Genomic DNA, 17,335 nt, shown 5'->3' on the forward strand with positions numbered 1-17,335 from the left:
CTCTAGTTGTAATCCTCAACCAACATTGTACAGTGTTCCGGTGATACTAGCTAGGTTTATGCAATACAAGTACAAAATAGAAAATAGAAATTCAATTAATAAAATAAATCTCATGTCACTTCAATCCAAAGAGCAACTTTGGCTTACAAATCGAAACATCTACTCACATGAGTGTGTGTTGTCCAAATCCAGGCTACAAAATGAGTAGTACATTCTTTCAAGCAGGACATACATACCCTAATTTTTTTATGGTTCAAGTTCAAGTTTATTGGTATACTTATAGCCAATATTGGCTTTGTATATCATACACAACATCAATTTCCATCCATTACAAATATAAAATTACAAGTTAAATGTACATATTCCACACTTTCTAAAAACATCTATATAAATCTTGCATTTATGCAAGACATTTAAAAATCTCAATGATTTTCAGATAAAATGAGACTATAAAATATATCAAGTTTTTATCATTACCAATAAGAAAGGACTTCCATATGCCTACTAAATTATCTAAATCAATTGTATTACAATAAGATTTCATATATTTACACCGAAGAGATATCAAACTTTCACATGATATAATCAAATGGTATAGAGATTCCATCACATTAATACCACACAGTCGACAGCAGCGTTGCTCATAGCTATAACCCATCCATGCACCTTTAGTCTCTGATGCTTCAGAGTCATTAAATTTCATCAATAAGTATGTGCAGAAGGTACGCACGCTCGGGTAAGCGTAAGTACTGCTCTCAGAGCAAGAGAGACCACTGTATTTCTTGGCAGTTAGAGCATTCAGATTTCTCCCATAGCCAATGCTTTTCAAGTCCGCTTTTAGCTTGCGTTTCAAGCTTGGCTTAGATAGTGTAGCACTATATTCTACTGTCCATTGCATATAAAGAGCATTCAAGTTCCAAATTAGCCTGTGAGGTTGCCTTCTCTCCAAACCCATTAGCGCTTGTGCAAAAGGTACCAGAATTGTATCGGTCTGTAGATAACATAAGTCATAGAATAACATTACTGATTGGCTTATATATCCCTCGTTGACACCAAATAGTTCTAATTCTAAGTAAATATATTCAATAGATACACACTGTGGGAGTCTCAATAGTTTGCGTAACAATCTAGCCTCGAATGCAACTAGACGTTTACCATACTTATGGCCCCAAATTGCAATGGCATACATTAAAATCGCTCGTACTTTAGCCGTATACAGCAACAATACTGCTTTCACTGAGTACCCACTGTCATTACCAATATACACACTCACTGCATTATTTGCAGTAATACAGCGAGCTTTCACACTAGCCCACTGGGCTGCCCAGTCCAATCTCTCATCTATGATAAGCCCGAAATATTTATATGTTACTACTTGTTCTAATCTGGTATTGTGTATTTCCCAAATGTACTTTTTTGGAGATTTCTTTGCTGGGAAAACCATTATTTTACTTTTGGTTATATTAATACCAAGTCCATTATCGCTCGCATACTTAGCCAATGTATCTAGCATGTTTTGAAGGCCTTTTGGTGTATAGTCCAAGATTAATAAATCGTCGACATATGCCAACCAACCCATAACCACAGTGTTTATTTTGATGGGATTAGCTATAGTAAGTGCAAATGCTGCCTGCATGTTTGCCAAGTTGAGGTTAAACAGGATTGCCGCCACTATGCAACCCTGCTTAACACCAATGCTTGTAGGCATTAGTTCAGAGAACTTCCCCTTGGCATTGAGACGAATACGGACGTTCGTATCACTATACAATAGCATCAGCATTTTCAGTAGGCCCTGTGGTATACACCAGTTACTCAATTTGTGCCAAAGCCGATCACGCGAAACCGTATCAAAGGCAGCTGAGAAGTCAATATATGCTCCATACACATTCAGCTCTCTGTTGCTTCTTCCATGTTCAATGGCCGACAAGTATTTTTTTAATCCAGATGTGTTCTTGCAAAGCAAACACCATAAGCTCAGCCCAGCCTGAAAACATCTTGCAACAGTGACAGATGGCCCAAGATTTAAACCTTATTTGAAGGACCTTTTAATAAGATGACAGACAGAGCTATTAAATAACAGCGATAGCTGGCTGTTACTTTGGAAATCATGCCCTTACCCTTAAAAGATACACCAAACTAAATGCAAAAAAAGAAGCGGTTCAATATAGCAAGATGCAGCTCTGGCTTCGCTCCGTTCGCTGCACTTTTAAGCAAACAATGAACAAATGGAATGAGCCCAGTTCATTTTGACTAACGGTTACAAAGGATGGCAATGCCCAGTTTTAGTATTGCTTACATTTATATGTAGAGCATGTTCAACACTGGCATTTCTTAACAGTCCACCAAGACACAAGTACTTACATCAATCTTTGAGGTCTTTGCAAAAGCCCCCACTGGATGCACATGGTCATAAAGTATGATGACACCCACCATGACGCGGAGACAGAAGGACACAGTCTCTTCACTCGCAAATCGACTCCTGTACTCTCTGCGAAGTAGAAGAATGAAAAAGCTCCATTATTAAAGTTCAAGTCTGCAAGAGGTGCAGAATATAGGTTTAACAATGCTATCAGGTATGAGCTGCACATCCAGACAGTGTATGAGAGAAAAAAACAAAATGAATGATGTAAGGATTTCAATTGAATTAACAGTACAGCAGTTTGGACCAGTGATGAGCCCTTCCCGAAGCTTTTCTGCAAGTCCTGCACTTTTCAATTTTATCTAGGTTCCATTTCGTGTCCAGCACAGCCTTAAGGGTCAATCTCATTAGTGAATGTTCCTGAAGGGCTGGTAGCTCCAAGGAGAAAGTAGTAGTAGCTTGACCTCCTCTGTCTGCGCAACTGAAACATGGGATTGCCCCAAAAGTGGTACAGCTATGGTGGGTGTCCAAAATAGAACAGGAATTCCAAAAGCTGTAAAAAAAACCAGTTTAACCTAATTTCTTTATATGATAATGATAATAGGTATCAAAGATATCCAAAAATTATTTAATTACCCTGAGTAACCCGAATATATAATCTAACGAGGTAAGAGAAAAAAAAAGGGGGAAAGGTTTTTGTATTGAAATAGTGAAATTTATTAAATAAAAAGCACACAAATTTTACTAAATATTGAAAAAAGATTTTAGGGGTTGAAAATCAATATTAAGGACAGTACATGAACAAAAGTACCCTATAAATAGATAGTCTGAATAGTGAAATACATATGAATGAACAAATCACCACAACAAAGAAGTGAATGAAAAACAACAATACAAAATAATGAATAAATGTACTTGCACAATACTATAATTTTTCAGGTTGCCAACCAGACTCCAGAATCTCCTCCCTGCCAACATTAGACTTGCCCCACGCTTCCGCAATTCAGGAAGGGGGCTCAAGCCCTTCCTCTTCTGGTACTTGCTGCTCCACAAGATATAGGACTCACCCCGCCCATGCTCCTACTGTCCCTGCGGACCCAACCCTTACGGCTGTTCTGTGCCTCTTACCAACTCCATGCAGAGGGTGCAAGCACTCACCTGCTCCAGTATAGCCTTCCTGCTGTGTTGCCCTGCTCCTTCCGCACAATGCTATGGTAACATCTATATTAACCCACAAGGTGCTACTACATTTACCTGGCACTAACAGACTGTTGTCTGCAACTCTGTATCATCACCTCCATCTCCCTTCATATTTCATTACCTGCTCCTACGCTATACCCCTTGTTACTAACTCCCCCCTTCAGGTAGTTTCCCCTATTACGCTTTAAAGCCCTCCCATTGCTTTCTAAAGCCAGGTCTCCAGTCAATAAATATGTGTTTCTTGGCTTAATGACAAGCTTTTCCTTGTGCCCTACTCATCCTGCCCATTCTCACTGGAACTGACCAGACTTGCACAAAAAGTAGGCAGCAGGCTTCACACAAAACCACAGGAAATTCTAAAAGCCACACCTTTCAGCATAGTTGAAAGGAGTCTCTGCACTGGGTCTCAGAATGTATACAGGCACACATGTATGCAGTTCAGGGCTTCCCCAAATTCAAAGTGGAACAGTAGTAAGCCCTGTGATCTCCAAAGCGTGCTGGTCTGAAATGGTTACAATAAGGGAAACCAGTCCCTCAGACAGAATAACTATTTCATAAACTCCCCCTCCACTAAGATGAATAAGGCGATTTTTACACAACCCTCTGGTGAGGGACATAAAGGGCCCGATTCACAGAGCATTTTTCAATGGGACTGCGCCATTATAAAATGCTTCTGTGAATCAGGTCCTAAATCATCTGACCTAATGGTGGAACAGCATCACCCAAAAAACCAGACTCTTCAATGGTAGAAGTAGCAGAGCGGTCAGGCTTCACGTTAGGAGGGAAGAAGGCTGTCATGGAGGTACAATGAATCCCAACAGGCACCAAATTAGAACCCCTGCACTGCAGTACTGACAAAATATATACCATAAGGACACGCATGAAATATTTATTATGGGGCAAAAGTACTGAGATTACACAGAACACATAGCAGAGCATAGAGTAACAAACAGTAAATGGCCTGTTAAGGCCTAGCTCACTCTTTACCCTGAAATGCAAGCTCCATACCTTCCAGATGTAAATTAAAGTGTAGACCACAAGACAATGATACACAGCAATTACTGTCATGTTCAGGATCGAAAGGTACCACACAGAACCTAGAACAGGTTTCCTACTATGTTCTAAATCAAGTATAAAACATAATACACGTACTCCTGACAGTTGTAGCATTTAGATTTAGGGAACAGGGGAACACAAGATCCAACACAGCCAGGAATACTACAAGGATGTATTTTAGGAAGACCGTCCCTATCCTTTGCCCAGAAGCGCACATACAACAGCAAGGAAGGAAACAGTAACATCACACAGTAATACAATGTGTATCCAAGGCAAGAGTGTAATATAAAGACTTACAAACACCTGAACTCTCTAAAAATCCTTGGCTTGGCGAAGAACTCCATGGACCCTAGGAAAATGGCCATTTCAGTGAAGTATCTTGCAGTGTCACTTGTAGGAGCTCCAGTGTATCATACAGTGCCTCATAGGAAACAGGGACAGCATCCAGGCCTCAGTTGCTTTCCACAGGCATCCATAAGTAATCAACACCAGCTGAGACCCAGGAGAAGAATCCAGTGGATGATTCAAGACCCAGTATCCCCAGGAGCAGAAATGCAGAGCAGTAATCGGACCCATTTTAACCAAAAGGGAAATGAGGCACAAAGGACCTGCAAAATCCACATACTGAAACAAGGTATCTTCCTCGTGACAGTACTTGGCACGAGAGGTAGCCAAGTTGGTCAGAATGAAACGGAAGAGGAAGCAGGGGTTGGGACCCACATACAGAAATGAGATCTCTACCTCATGACAGTACTGGGCGAGAGATGGAGCCAAGTTTGTCAAAGGAGCAAGAGAGACCAGGGTCGGAGACCCCCACAGAATTAAGAGGTCTTCTGTTGGGTTCTAAGTCCGGTTACAAATGCTAACACTAGCCAACACTTAGCTACACTCCCACCAAATCAAAACAACTGTTCCATAGCTGGCCTACCATGAAACTCGACACCAGGGAACCAGCCCACAATCCAACAATCATCCAAAACAAACCTACTGCACTCACAACCATCTTCCTCCATCCACCATCAACGAAAACGTAAAAAAACACTATTCAGGGTTCCTAACCCCACACGCAGCCTAAAGCTATAATAGCAGTACCCAAACTTTTGCACCGCTAATGCCAGGAATCTAAATCCCTACCATAATTTGACACCAACAGTGTCGGGATTCTCCATTACCCACAATATTTGACACCAACAGTGTCGCAATTCTCCATCCCCCACAAATTTGACACAACCAGTGATGGGATTCTCCAGCCCCCAAAAATGTGACACCCCCAGTGTCGGGATTCTCCATCCCCCAAAAATTTAACACCACCAGTGTCGGGATTTTCACCATATTTGACACCAAAAGTGTCAGGAGTCTCATTCCTCCTTCCATTTGCACACACCCACTCTCTCACAGAATCACTTACACACTTAACCAAGAGTATACGACATCCACTTATAACACTAACACCATAACACTAACACCATAACTCAAACAAAGGCCACAGCACTTGCATGTATCAACCCAGCGCACCAGTACTTATCATACTCACATTACAACTACATTTTAATAAGTGGCACGTTATGTGCCCAGCAAAATTCAATCAAAATACTTTTCAATTCAATAATGCATTTCAATAACTGCCTGCTCCTCTTTTTGGATGCATCTCTAAGTGTGGCAGCAACCTCTGGGGAAGCATGGGCCCCTTTTTATAGCAACCCTTTCCTTACAGATACCTCCTAGACACTTGGAGTAACATGGGACCATACACAGAACGAAAATGTTCCAGTTAATTTTGCAATATTGCACCCCACAAGCAGTACCTGTGGGGACACGGCCCCATCACCCTCCAAAATTATTTTGTTAGTCTTTTGTCTGCCGGCCCGTCAGGCCATCAAATCCGAGCCAAAATACCTTTCACAGTAGTGCGTTTCCATTTTCCATTTTTTTTTCTCCAAATAACGATTTCAGCAACATCATAATTCCATACACGTTCTTACCGGCTCCCTTAGCATTACATATTAACATTACGAAAGTTATGCTACACACTGTTATGCGCCCATCAATGAAGATACGCTACGTTGCAAGTTATGGCACGCAGCAAGGTTCTCTTTTCTTCAAATTGTTCAATGCTCCCGGAAAACAACCGAACGTTACTATCTGTGATGAAATTCCTCACAAGCACAATCACCAACTCCTCCAGCATTCTACCCGACGTCATCAGTCGGACTCAGAAGCAGAGGAGGATGGAGCTCTTTGCACCAACGAACTCTGCTGGAAGACGCCACCCCACAGCACAGGACCGCAACCAACTCCCCAGAACAGCGCTCTCCGCACTCCATAGACTCCATTGGGCAAGCTGATCACAAAGCGCTCCTTCACATGAAATGCCACTTCAGACAACGGCAAGCTCTAGTCACAGTTTATGCAGGACGTGTGTGTAGCGCTGCAAAAAAAAAAAAACACAACCTTGACCATTGCATTGCCTAACCATTTGCTGCACTTCTATTTACTGCTTCTGAAACACCTCTACATGGGTCATGCTTGTCCTCAGTGGGCCTGCAGCACCACGCTGCCTTCTGTCTACAGTGCTGGCTTTCTCTGATTCCCCACAAGCTGTTGGAGCACTACACTGGGCATCTGCAGCTTCCAATTCCTTTGTAGCCCTTCAGTATGGGCCAAACTTGCCCTCACTGCGCCTCGCCTACAGCACCTCACTGCCAATCAGCGCCCTTACCCGAGAGAGGATTTCTTCTCTTGGGGGTGCCGGTGGGTGTCCTTCCTTGGTGCTGCTGTCCCCTCAACTTAATCCTCATCGCCAGTGTTGGGTTCCAAGTCCGGTTACAAATGACACTTCATGTAAACTGTACGATCTTTACTTGGTTTGGGCTCATCAATTACAGTTCTTTAAGTCAGATAAGTCATGGGGAAAATAGGACACCCACCAGCATCCTCTCTCAGGGCTTACATCTTTACAACTGACAACCCTGGACCACTCACTCATGGGTAAACATTCTCTGCTCTGCCTTCCATCTAAACATTCCACTCACTTGCAGGCAGAGCTAATCATAACATCTTCCTCAAGGCAACACTTTGCAGGAGAGTAAACCAAGTGGGCCGAACCAAAGCGGGAGAGGAGAATCGGAGATCCCTTTAACATTGTGAATTACAAGCCTAAGAAAGGGCTGGGGGAAGAGTATACCCCCCCGTCATTGTGAACTGCAAGCCAAGCCTGAGGGAAAAAGGAGGCAAGGGGAAGGGTGTTATACCACTCCCCCATACCCCTGCCCCCCACTCCCCACCTGACATTGTGAACTGCAAACCAAGCCTGAGAAAAGGTCAGTGGAAATTAGTGCTTCTCCTTGGCATTATGAATTGCCAAGTAAGCCTGGAAAAGGGCCAGGGGAAGGGAGTCAGCCCCCCTGTATTTGTGAAAATACAGAGCAAGACACCTGGAAAAGGGAGGCCTTCTCCAGGAACCCAATAATGAGGAAGCTCTTGTGTGCAATATGGAATGTTGATGTTTTAGTTGGAATTTTAATCTGCCCATTGTTTTGTGCAGCGGAAAGGGATTGAGACCTGAGGAAGGGAGGCATTCCCTCAGGTAAGGATCCCACCTAAGAATCGTAACTTTTCCTTTTGTGATCTGAACTGAGAACTTTGCAGCTTGTTGATTCTTTTCAGAACTTTCATTTATACTTTGAAAAAGGATTGAGATCGGGGGAGGGGAGTCATTCGCTCAGGTAAAGATCCCAACCACAATTTAACTGCGGTCCACTGTCCAGAAGAAGGGTGTCATTACTCTGGACCAAAAAGATCCACTACCCATTAGTTTAAGTTACACGTGTAAGGGACAGAAGCAGGGTTTTGACACAGGATGGTGGACTCTATTTACGTGGGAATCCCGACTGAATCCTTAGTACTTTTGGTTGAAGCAGAAAAACCCCTCTTTAGGGAGTGGTAGGTTTTCTCTTATGTTGATTAAATAAAAGTTCATGCCAACAGCCATGCCACCCCTGTGTCATTCTCCTCTTTTGCACCATTACAGGTCCCAGCAATGCACTACATTCAAATTCCATAAAAACAGAATGAAAAAATAGTCCCAGCAGAGGAGGACCAGTATCAGAGAAAACAGTAAGGACACCCATAATCTAAAACCTCAAACCAGAGCTATGCACAGACCATTGCATCCAGCCAGTTTGGACAGAAGAGGGCCTAAAAATGCAGCAGCAACTGCTGAAATTCCTCAAGTAGAAAGGCCTCCTGCTTACCTTCCAAGCGTTCCAGCAACACTGAGCTCAGGTACAGTTCCCCCATGTATCCCTTCACCCATAGGGTCTAGCTACTTGCAGCCCACCACTGCAATTAACGTATTTAAAAGAAAGGCTTTGGCAGACAGCCAATCATGTTAGCTTCAGAAGCCATCAAACATTCAGACTCACCCAGGGCCAGCAACTGGTTTAAACCAGTCCAAACCACTGTGGAGGCTGCAATTCTGGGCTCACAAAGAGCCCACATGTTTTTCTTTACTGAATTTCACTTATGTTTTCTTTCTTTTCCACTTTTGTCTTCCTTTCGCCAATTTTTATACTTAATTTATAAAATTCAGAGTCAAAACGAAACTTGCAATTAAGTACAACTCCTACTGCAGTTAAAACATAAAAACTGTCCTTCAAACCCCTCCTGATGAACTAGCGTCAACACTGCTGGTGAAACACGTGTAGAGGATCAAGCTATTTAGGACTTTTCATAACTAAATATTCTTTCGATGACTCTTTATTGCCAATATACTTTAATAAATGAATTTTCACCAAAGATGAGGGCACAAATGAGGTGCCCCAGGCTCTGTGCATCTTATGTTATGTTATATGTTAGTTTGCATTTATATAGCGCCCTATGTACCATTGGTATGGTTCTCAAGGCGCTGGTAGGTTGAACGCCCTCGGGAGCCGAAGTTCAAGTCAGTAGAGAGAATAGAGAGAGTCAAAAAGGTGCGTGTGAGCACCGGATATGTGTGCAGCTGGTGTGGCATTCGTGTGATAGCTGCTTCTTAGCGGTAGGTGCGATGGTTGAGAGATCGAGAGTATGTGTTTGTTCTGGCAGGTTGTTATCCAGACCGATTCTGGCTGCATTAGGCCTGAGAATGCCTAGGGTGGAGGGTGTGTAACCAGCAGTGTTTAGTTCGGGTGACGGGGAGTATGAGGCAAATGATGGTATGAGAACAGCTATACCGAATGGTGTCATAGTATTGCTGTGTTCTAGTTGAGTGGTGGTGTAAAGAAGAGAAAGTATGGAGATGTGATATGGTGGGTGCTTGAGATCGAGCCCACTCCAATAGTTCCATGTAATACGACTATTCCATACACTCCAACCCGTTCCATGCACTCCAACCATTTTATGCACTGCTCCTTTCATTCGTTCTACCCACGTTATCCTTTCTCCATGCATCATCCATCCACCTACCTCATCTTCACACGTTCCACCCACTTCACCGGTTCCAAAGCTAATACCCAATATCACATACCTTATGTATGATGACCATCAAAATACACAAGAAACACGACCCAAAGAAGGAAAAGGAAAAACAAGTAGTGCCTCCGCATAAAATGAGCCTGCGGAAACCCAAAAATTTAATTCTCCCGTATCATGTCCGAATACCCTTCTGGGCAACAGCAGCTTCATACAACAAGGTTAATGGCCAATGCAGTAAAAATGGGAAAAAGGATGTGGCCCAGAGAGAGTCCCAGCATTGAAGTCCCAGCCCATCCAAGGAAGACAACAGCGGGGAGGGGCATAGGACACAGCCCAGAAAGGCTCTGCAGCAGCTAAAAGTCCAAACTCAAGCTTAGGTAATGAGAAACGTCCAGCCAATATGGCCAAGCCTGGCCTCAGAATGTAGCTGCTTTTCAGCACCAAAGTCTCCAGCAGTTAAGTCAATCTGCAGTCTTCCAAGAAAAGTCTGACAGAACGCATAGCAGAATCAGGATCTGATAAACCTACACACCCATGGGCTGGTTTAAGCCAATCATCCCATTGTACGCCACTTAAATGTTTCGGTAACCATCTCATCAGGTTGGCACCAAACACTTCGATCCACACATACAGGATATGTAATGGCCTTTCTGATGCTTGGTGCTGGTATAAACCAGTCACAATCGCTACAGAGGGTGCAGGGACTGGCTCATGGTTACCCAAGACAAAGGGATGGCTCAAAAACAAAACGGCCAATAGCAGGACTACAAAAAATACATTAGTCCGTGTGGGGAGCCAGGAATGCGACTCGGACAGAAGGGATTCATAGTTTTGGTCAAAGACCTTTATTAAAATAAAAGTGGGTGGGAAAATGACTCTCTGTCCCTGCACAGGAGGTATTTCCCTACCTAAAACCAAAACTAAGGGCCTGTCAATCTCTATACAAAGTAAAACCTCTCCCGTGTCCAAAGTACTATTCTGGCCCTCACATTCTGACAAAATAAACCCCAAGGTGAAAAGAGTAATGTCTTTGGCCTTAAGTGGTTTATAAATGTTCAAAGGAAAAATCCCTAAGTCCAATACAAAAGTTCCAGAAGGACAGAGTTCCTTATTCCAGAGGGTGGTTCCCTTCCCCTGGGTTTTTGTTCTTTCTGAGGTATGTTCAAAGATTCAATTCCTTGAATTTCTCTTAATCCACAATGCAACTGTTCCAGAAAAACTTGATTCTTTATCCTTATCTTGTTAGGATACCTGGTATACTCTCCTGCTAGGTTTTCACTTCTTGTTTCATTGGTTTCACACAGCCTTTGGCTGGTCCCGATCTATCCCTCTCAGGACCCCTTTTGTGGATATGCTTCTTAAATACTATTCAATTTGTCTTTGCCTGATGTATTGCCATACCAGGACTTTCCCATGAAAACCCTCTTGCATGTAAAAGCTCTTGCACTTGCCTAGTATACTCTCCTGCTAGGGCTTTCTTTAGTACACTTGTAATTGCATGGTCTACTATCCTGCCAAGGCGTTCAAGGCAGTGTGAAGGTAGTTTGCCAGGGAAAGCTCTGTTCTCGAGCTGGAAGTCTGTCTACGTGTTCTACGCTGATTTATCTTTGCCCCACCTTAAAAGGTGAAGGAACGTGCAGAGCATGAGCAGAGTGAAGCCAGTTTGTCGTGAGCAGACTTGCTCTTCCCCCATACTCTCTTGGCAGGAAAGTCAGTTACTAAATCGTGTGCCCTGTCGGGGACTGGAGGTTGGAGCACCGCATTCGACTTTACTGGCTCCTCCTTGGCTCTTTGCATGCAAGGAAAAGACAGTGGTGAGTTTATCTCTATGTACACCTCCTGTATCTGTTGAACATGAAGAGCGGCAACTATTCCTTACGGAGCGCAGCTGCAAAAGGGCTTTCAATCCAGCACCTGTTAAAGGGAAAAGGAAGGGGAAAGCAGGGACGGACGTGTGACCTGCCCGCACTAAAGAAAGCCACAATACCATATTATGTAATCCCAGAGTAAAATCTCTGGTTTCTTTCAGTCTGCAATAACGACACAGATTGAAAATTCTAAGAAGATTGATCTCCCAACACGCCCATTAATAATGAGACTATCAGAAAGAAACTTGCTTGATTTGCCGCCCATAGATAATAACCATTCTCTTCTTAACATGTGTGTTGGCCTTCAGAGATACTCCTTGGACGAGGGGGTTGTTTTACCTACGACTTCTCCGGGGATCGATAACATGACTGGTACACAACTGTCGGCTAGTCCAGATTTATAGAGATTTATTTCCATGTGCTCTGACTCATCAGATACATATAGTACATATGAGTACCCTGCTCTTGCTGCCATTACTTTTGCAGAAGCAACCTCAATTTCGACACCCACATCTTGTGATAACTTGCTCTTGCCCAAAATGAGTCCTTGTTTCAACTATGTTCTGTAATAGCAGATGTGCAACGTGAACAAAAACATTTATTGGGCAAAATTGTAGATGTTATCCTGGTATGTAATGTGTACTTGCCCCAAGACACTTCTACAGATATTTCTAAGGAACCTTGTTTACCGACTGTGAATCCTTTCATTCCGCAGAGACCCACACCTATTGATGAGGACAATCCCTATAATTCTACATTCTAACATCCAAGAGAATTCAGATATCATGGAGGTATTAAAAGGGAATATCCCATGGTGGAAACAATTAATCAGTTGGGGTTTACAACAAGAAACAGTGGAATAAGCCTGTGGTTTGTAATATGGAAACCACTGAAATCCAGCCTATTGATCGGGTAATACCAGGTCCCCAAGTCAATTTGGAGACTGTGGCTCCTTTGACTTTGTATGTGTTTTATGGGCTATGGGGTCCTTTACCCCATAGGGCTTCATGTGTTTTTGCTATGTGGGTTACACAGCACCCTCCGTGCCGTAACCCAGGGGTGTCGTAGCGACCCCCAAACATAGACTCCATACCCTGGGACTGACTACTGTCTCCCAGGGCATGTAAAGTCACCATTGGCTTTACTAGCGTCAAATTATTAACAGAACCAGTACAAACCATCATATTGTGGACATACTCGTCGGGGCAATTCGATTGCCCCGGGGTCTGTTGTTCGAGGGGGCACTGTCCAGTCCTCCCCCCCCCGACTGAGTTTTGGCTGGTGGCAGTGGATACTACTTTTTATATTCGACCGAAAATATATTCCTATGGGATTTTCCCATTGTTTCGAGGCTACCACTTTTTAATATAGCCTCGAACATACCGCCGGTTTATTAAATTAATATTAATTCACCGGTTGGTAATTTTTGCCGAAACTTGGTTCCAAAATGGCGTTTGTGTTCGCTTCTGTGACTCCAACCCAAGTCGAGCCCTTTGTCTCACTTTTTGGCAGGTATCTCCACAGAAGCCTCCAAAAGTGGTGCCACTCTGTCTGGGTACCACAGGGAGTGTGGGAGGGGGTTTAGGCACCCTGGACCGAGTTGCCTCAGCAACTCAAGTCGCACTCTTGTGTGATTGGCCCAAGTGGTGAGCCACCCGGCTCACCACTTAGCATGTTTGATTGACAGCTAGACTGAATGAATGGGGGTTTTCTGCATAAAAGCAGGGCTTTGGGGACTGGAACCTCAGAAGTCGCCACAGGACCTAAAGAATCCGAGGAGGGAGAAGCCGAGCCGACCTGCAACGACGACACCACCGTTGGAGCCCTGCGGAACCGTCTCACCACTTTTCCCGATGACAGAGGAGATCTCCAGTCCGGCGAGTCTTCTTCCTTTGACTGGTGGGGATAACCAGTTTGCCAGTCTTTTCGCCTTCCTGGACCATCTCGTGGCCGCCTTGCCCGTGCCAAGCACCCCGGCAACCGGAATACCACAGATCACCACTACCGCGAAGAACAGGGTGGTACTTTGTAACCGGGAAACTCCGCGGCTGGTTTCTTCCCTGGCAGCGCAACGACCTTCAGCTTTCCTCCACGTCGAGACCTCTTCCTCTGGACGAAACACCGACTTGTGCCCGCTGCCAGGAACAACTGCCCCCGCTGGAGCGTTCTTCCCACTTTCAGGTACTGTGACCTGCCTGGCTTCCCTTGCGACAGATCGTTCGGGGTGACAGTAAATCCTCGACGTTCTATCCTGAGCTAGCCTGGGGCCTGTTAACTAACTTTACCTGACTTGATTTCAATCTTTTGCGAACTTTCTACAAAGACTCTTTGGGCATTACCCCACTGTGTGATCCTGGACACATTACGCTTGCTCTCTCCAAGAGTGGGCCTGGCATTTGAACTTCCTTGCTCCCCAGTAGACTTTGCGTAACCTGCCTCACTGTGGTTCTTTGAAAAGTATTGAATATTGTGTGCTTTCCTAACACTGCCTTTTTCCCTCCCTTTTTAAACAACTTATTAGAGTGCCATCTTATGTTAAGCGCTCACCTGTCTGAAAATAAGTGGCGTTTCTCATTAAGACTTGTCTAATAAGTAATTAGGGTTGTATATATATATATAATAGTGACTGTGTTGAATTTAGTTCTCTCTTTGTGCTAGTGTAATTTGCAAGTGTGTCTTTAAATAATTATATACTTTTATACCAAAGCTCTGGTCAGTGTTTGCTTGTGCTACTGTGTCCCTGTACCTATTGTGTATACTCTATATACTGCCTAACTCATCTTGAGAGAAGTCGGACTGCTCAGCCACAGCTACCAGGTAAATCTGGGTGGTACAGACTGCTACCAATTTGGTTTACTGCCAACCACCTGTAGTCCTAAATCTTTTGAAGTGGTCCCTAAGGGAACTGCACAGGTTTCTGCCTAACACACCAACCTATCCTAACTGGTTGGCAATGTTTTCTGAACTAGGTGGTTACTCTGCAAATGGGAGAAATCCAATGCCCATCTCTGTATCCACTGGCAATAATCATACACAGATGTTTTGCGCTCAGGAACATTGTCATAATGCACCCATGTCTGATGAGATAGAGATTTCCGCTAGCTTCACAGTCTTTTCCACCCTCTTATTTATTTACTCATTTGCCCTCATCCTTACCATTGTATTAAAGGGGTACATTATATCCAGATAAAAATAGTGTACATCAGATTCCACCCCAAGGTTAATCAGAACAGAATCTCCCACTGGGTAAATGGGAAGAAATTAACCCAAGTGCTATGAGCCCATACCTCAATCGTGCTTTCCTCCTAGAACTGTGGAGAAAAATTCCAAGATTGTGCAGAATTGTTTCAGATGCTATGCTTCACATAGAACTGCCCACTCCATACAGCTCGACCAACTGGGCCCTGATAGAGTTTATCTCACCTGTTTCCACGTTGCTGAGTACTTGTAATATGGAACTAAATAAGATGGGATACATTCTTATAGATTGTAGGAAACATGTAATCAGTACCCCAGACCACAATACTATCAACAAAACGCAGGTTAATCGAGTGAGCCTAGACTCCATTGCTAAAGTAACTTCTGAGAGGGAGAATCTACGTGCCTCATTAACTACTGATAAACATGTAGTGATTGGCAAAAAGCGAGTCACTCAATAGATACCCAAGATTTGGTAATCATTGATATAATAAAAGTCCAACATTGATAGTATGTGCTGGAACACCCGGGGATATAGTTCTTTCTGGAGACATTTGGGGCCCGCGACTACATTATGGAATCTGAGGTATTTATGTTACAAGAGACCTGGCTCACTCATGATTTTCATATTGAAAGATTCAAGTTCTGTGTCGTCCAGCAATTAGTCATCCGAGGGGTTGTCCAACAGGAGGACTACCCACTAACCCTTACATTTTACCTACAGTCTTCTCTGACACCTTTTGTCTTTGGGTGCCCATACTGCTCATTAATATAAATACTCGCCCGAACAGAGGAGGACACACTGATTTAATTACGGTGGTAGAGAATTTATTATCCTCCTGGGCCGAGCAGTGTCCGAAGGGAAGAGTGATCTTGGGTGGGGACTTTAATTCTCCTACTTTGTATGACCATCTGGCTGCTAGAGATCATGACTTGAGTGGCTATTCCTGCAGATAGATATGTGGTAAATCTGGAACGGGAAGCTTGGACTGGGGTACACTTCCTGAATCACAAGATCTGGCATGTCTTAATATAAGGGGAGGTTTAGAGGGGACTCCCTGTTCTACTTGGACGAATGGCAGAGTTAACTCCTGCCTAGACTATATTTTTGCAGATTTTGACACAGCAGGTTGCCGTAGTGAGTTGAGTTTTCATCACACTGGATACAGTGATCATGCTGTTTTGAAATGGACTACACCATTGGATAAAACTAGATATAGTAGCTATGGCTAATTCCCAAGGGAAGCATATTCTTTGGACTGGATTGAATCTTATTAAGTTTCATAAATACATTCTTGATGGGGAATTTTTGCTTTTAGGCTGGTTGGAAAGCCATGATTGTGACTTCAGTGAGCTCATGAGCGTACTGGGTAAACACCTTGGGCTATCTAACAAATATACTGCTACGTCTGCTCCGGCACATGGTCTCTTTGACATGCTCATCCAAATTAAAAGAAGGGAATACTGCAGGGAAAGAGCTAGTATTAAAAAAGACATAACTATCCTTGCGCCTGAGAAAATAAGTCTGATGTCCAATCTAGCCACATGTAACAAGAATTGGCTTAAACCCCAGAAGACCTCTTTGTCCAATGCTAACCGGATGCTCTTATTTAAGCTCTTGAGGAGCAATGACAACAAACCTATTTGGTCCCTAATTATGCACTTTAAAGCAGCACAGACTGCACAGGGAGATAATGTCTTGGGTTCAAATGGTCTAAGCCAATCCAAACCTTTTACTGTGAACCCAAAATCACACATGATCCTGTGATGCTCTTTCCTCTGGATGCGGAGCAAAAGCTGATATTTGATATAGATGATTTAGTGCTTATTAAGAAACTCCACTCTCGATCCCGCGTACCAGATGGTCTGGCAAATGCTGTCATTAAGGCAAATCCATCGTTCTGGGCCATTACCCTGTCACAACTGTTCCATAAGATCATAAATGCTGGTAATTTTCCTGAGAGCTGGCGTACAACAGTGCTCATCCCTGTATTTACAGGAGACAGGTGTTGCCCGACAATTATAGGCTTTTGGCAATGATGGATAGTAGCCTGAAGATTTTTGCAACGTTACTACTGAGAAAACTCAATACATGGGCTGAAGGACAGGGTCTGCTTAAACGCCAAACAGGATTCCGAAAGTACATTCCACCAGGCTTAATATCTGTGCCATACATTGCTTAATGTCAGAGGCAGCACGT

The 17,335-nt window shown here is 43.6% G+C and overlaps 1 protein-coding gene across 5 annotated transcripts in view; it reads right to left on the bottom strand.

Moving 5' to 3' along the window:
- The window catches only part of CYRIB (CYFIP related Rac1 interactor B), an 819,696-nt gene that overhangs the window by 75,754 nt on the left and 726,607 nt on the right, over positions 1-17,335 (bottom strand). For all 5 annotated transcript variants that reach the window (XM_069621628.1, XM_069621627.1, XM_069621629.1 and 2 more), the window contains one exon: positions 2,362-2,488. In XM_069621628.1, coding sequence (XP_069477729.1) covers positions 2,362-2,488 — 127 coding nt within the window. The remainder of the gene's footprint in view (positions 1-2,361; positions 2,489-17,335) is intronic.

Source organism: Ambystoma mexicanum, chromosome 5q (genome assembly GCF_040938575.1).
Source record: "Ambystoma mexicanum isolate Mex_15411 chromosome 5q, UKY_AmexF1_1, whole genome shotgun sequence".
In the NCBI taxonomy this organism is placed as follows: domain Eukaryota; kingdom Metazoa; phylum Chordata; class Amphibia; order Caudata; family Ambystomatidae; genus Ambystoma; species Ambystoma mexicanum.